Source organism: Monopterus albus, unplaced genomic scaffold, assembly GCF_001952655.1.
Source record: "Monopterus albus unplaced genomic scaffold, M_albus_1.0 scaffold223.1, whole genome shotgun sequence".
Taxonomy (NCBI): Eukaryota; Metazoa; Chordata; class Actinopteri; order Synbranchiformes; family Synbranchidae; genus Monopterus; species Monopterus albus.
In genome coordinates this window covers 930458-934346 of record NW_018128103.1, presented here as the reverse complement: position 1 = coordinate 934346, position 3889 = coordinate 930458, and the positions used below count along the sequence as shown (strand labels likewise).

At 42.0% G+C, this 3889-nt stretch overlaps 1 protein-coding gene across 2 annotated transcripts in view; it reads left to right on the top strand.

Annotated features, from left to right (window-relative positions):
• LOC109971379 (phospholipid phosphatase-related protein type 4-like) overlaps positions 1-3889 on the top strand; it is an 81993-nt gene that overhangs the window by 37975 nt on the left and 40129 nt on the right. For both annotated transcript variants that reach the window (XM_020619586.1, XM_020619585.1), the window contains exons 3-4: positions 523-652; positions 775-970. In XM_020619586.1, coding sequence (XP_020475242.1) covers positions 523-652; positions 775-970 — 326 coding nt within the window. The remainder of the gene's footprint in view (positions 1-522; positions 653-774; positions 971-3889) is intronic.

Genomic DNA, 3889 nt, shown 5'->3' with positions numbered 1-3889 from the left:
TTTGCTCTTTCTGGCTCACATTTGATTTAACATCCTTGCATGTATTTTCATCTCATTTTGTGGCAGCTTTTAAAGAAATAAAACAAATTTTTGATTAGTAACCTTGATTTTTTTAAAATCATTTTATCATTTATTTTGATGTTTTGTAAACAAAGTAACACAATTATAAAATCTGCACAAATTCATTACTCTGCCATGGTAGGAGGATATTAACAGTAAATGCTCCAGTAGAGTGAAGAGTCAAGAATCTTTATTGTCATTATGCCTAGCACAACGAAATTTTTTCTGGCAGCTCTCAGCTTAAAAGACATATTATTTACATAACACACAATTGTATAAGTCAATTTAAAAATATGAACAAATAAAAAGGGATGTATGAGACCTAATCAGGTCAGCAGCATGTTAGTAATAATAATATACTTTATCTAATGGATTCAGCTGATCAGTGAGGTAAATGTGTCTGGTGACCTCAATATCTACATTGCCAGCTGTTTTTTTCTGTCTTTGTTTGTTTGTGTTTAGATCCTGATAGGAGAGGCCATTCTGTACTGCTATCTGTCCAGGAGGTCATCGACCACGCAGACTGAGGCCAATATCAATGCTGCTGGCTGTAATTTCAACTCCTACATTCGCAGGGCTGTACGCTTCATAGGTGGGAGCACACATGCATTATACCCACAACTGATGCTATGCAAGCTTTTAGTGGGTGCAACAAACCACAGAAGCAGTGTCAAAACTTTGTCAGAATACTGTACAATGTGTTCTTTTCCACAGGTGTCCATATTTTTGGCCTGTGTGTGACAGCACTGATAACTGACATTCTCCAGCTGTCCACTGGTCAACACACACCTTACTGGCTAGATGTGTGCAAACCAAACTTAACCCACATTAACATGTCCACCTGTGATGAAGCTTTTATTCTGGAGGATATCTGCTCTGGGCAGGACATCGGGCTTATCAATGCTGGGAGGTAAGGCTTTCTGTTACTGAGTCTGGGAGAGTGTGGGAGGATGTGTGTTGAGTTTGTGTTTATGGCATGTTTTTTTATGTATAGTTTTAGCAAACACACAAGCATGATCTATCATTTTCTTGTAGCTCACAGTTCTAGACTTGTTTTCTGCTGTTGTTATGGTTACTGATCTGCTCTCAGTACTGAACATAGAAAATATATTAACTAAATAGTAGAACAGTGTACATCATGCACTACTAAGACCACATTTTTCAACAGTGAGTTTACAGAGGAAAACCTATATTCAGGTTATACTGTAGATATGTTAAAACAAGGATGGCCGATCTCAGTCCTCGAGGCCACTGCCTTATTTGTTTTCCAGCTATCCCTGCCCTACCCACTACTGATTACCTGGATCCTGGTGTCCTCAGTCAACCAGAATCTGGAAGATACCAATTCACTTTGTCTGTCCTCACTCCGCCTTCATCTAAGATGGTATCTTCCAGATTCTGGTTGACTGAACACACCTGATGCAGCTAATCAGCAGTGGGTAGGGCAGGGAAGGGATAGCTGGAAAACAAGCAAGGCAGTAGCTATTGAGGACTAGACTTGTCCACCCCTGTGTTAAAACTTTCCTAATTCTTAAACATAGAGATTAATATAGAGATGTATATTAAGGTTCCCTGGCATTGTGGCTTTAAAGCCAGGAATGTTTGCCACTGCTGGAGTTATGCTGGTAAGATGGGCACTATTTGTACAATAAGACTGAGGCCTTCAGGACCGTTGTTGGCCTAGGACATGACCAGGTGAACATGAGTCCAGGGTGGAGGAAGGATTTTTTTGTAATTCATTTCAGATACAGAATGTACTTTTAAAAGTCACACTGGCCTTGAGTGGGTGCAGTTCATAAGGAAAGTGTTCGCACTAGTCCATTTAAAGACACTACTGGGGTTGATGCTTGTTATCATATTGTTCATAAAAAAATTCTTCTGCCATTTTGTGTGTGTGTGTGTTAATTTGTTTAATTTATCCAGGAACATGAGTAACCTGGTCCTGTATTTCTCATATTTATAATAATGATGATTTTAAGTTAATATTTGTGTAAAATTCCTAAATCTCTGGGAGTAATAGAATAGAATAGACTTTATGAAAAAGATATATGTGGGAGTGGAGGGGGGGGGGCATCGGAATCCATGTTTGATTGAAGTTCTAATGGCCCAGGGGAAGAAGCTGTTTGTGAGTCTGGTGGTATGGGATCTGATTGAGCCGTAGCATCGCCTGGAGGGTAAGAACAAATACAAAAGCAGTCATAGGAAACAACTAAAGCATTAGGGCAGAGAAGCACCAAGCCAATGTGAAAGAGCTAATGGTGACGATGGTCGACCTCTGCATTGCCTCGTGTCGGCTTTGTCTGGACCATTCAGGTTGAAAAAGTGACACCTGAACACAGTGCACAGACTACAGCCAATGGCTGACTAGCATGTACAGTATGTTCTCTGCCTGTGTTGTAGAAATAACTCCCCTTACCAGCAGGTGGTGGTATTTGTGTTCACCATTCAGGAAGGGAAAGAAGAAGCTGCAAATGACACTGTCGTTTTTTGTCCCTGGTCATTTGGGTGTACAGATAAAAGGAGGTTGTGGAGGTGAAAAACAAGGGGAAACTTGGTGTGTTTCTGCCCTTAAAGGAGTCATTGGAGCTGCTAATGTCTGTTCATGGTTCTACTTGTAGTATACACACATCGTGGTGCATGGTTGCATGGAGCATCGCTTCACACCTAAAGGCTGCCAAACAGCCTCTTGACACACTGATGAAACTGACGTTGAATTGTTTGGAAGGAACACACAACACTGTGAATGGTGTTAAAAGGGCACTTCATAACAATATGAGAGCACTGCAACATACACCAGAAGCTGAGTATTGTGAGCATCATGATGTGAGGCTGTTTTGCTGCCCTGTGGGCCTGGAGAGCTGCCATCATGGAGGAGAGCCCACCAGAGATGCTGTGTGATGAGATCAGGGAGCTGGTCTCTCTAGACATCCTAAAATAGGTCTGAGATGAAGCAGCTCTGTAAACCAGAAAACTGAACCTCCATAGGTACATGAAGTATTTGATTGAGGTTGTTGCTGGCAGAAGCTCAACCAGTTATTAAATCCAAGGGTTCATTTACTTTTCCCACCAGCGCTGTGAATGTGGAATTGTTAATTTAGGACCCAAAGATTATTAGCTGTTTGTGTGTTATTAGTGTAAGCACATTGTGATCATTCACACTCACATTCACAACTAGGGGCAATTTAGATTTGCCAGTTCACCTCACCTGCATGTCTTTGGACTGCAAGAAGAAATTAGTGTACCCAGAGGAAACAGCTCTGTGACTCCTCCTCCAAAATAACACTTATCAATAATCAACCAGACATATGCTTGTGATTACTTTGACTATAGCTTAAGAGCTCAGATGACTGTGCATTAGTTACCTAAACTATTACATTGTAGTAAGTGGCTTTGTGGGTTTCCTCATCACATAATTGCATAAATCAGGCACTCTCGTCAATAGGATTTCAGCCAGCATTATCACAAACACTGGCACCCCACAGGGATGTGTCCTCAGTCCCATCCTCTACACCCTGTTCACCCACGACTGTGTCGCCTCCCACAAAGACAACATCATCCTAAAGTTCACGGACGACACCACAGTGATAGGTCGCATCACTGGCGGGGACAAAGCAGCCTACAGGAGGGAGGTGACCAGTCTGGTGTCATGGTGCAAGGACAATAATCTCAGCCTCAACATGGTCAAGATGAAGGAGATGATAGTGGACATGAGGAAGGAGAGGAGATCTCATCAACCACTGTTCATCCTGGAGCTTGAAGTGGAGAAGGTGAGCGGCTTCAAATACTTGGGCGTCCACATCAGTGAGGACCTCACTTGGACACATAACAC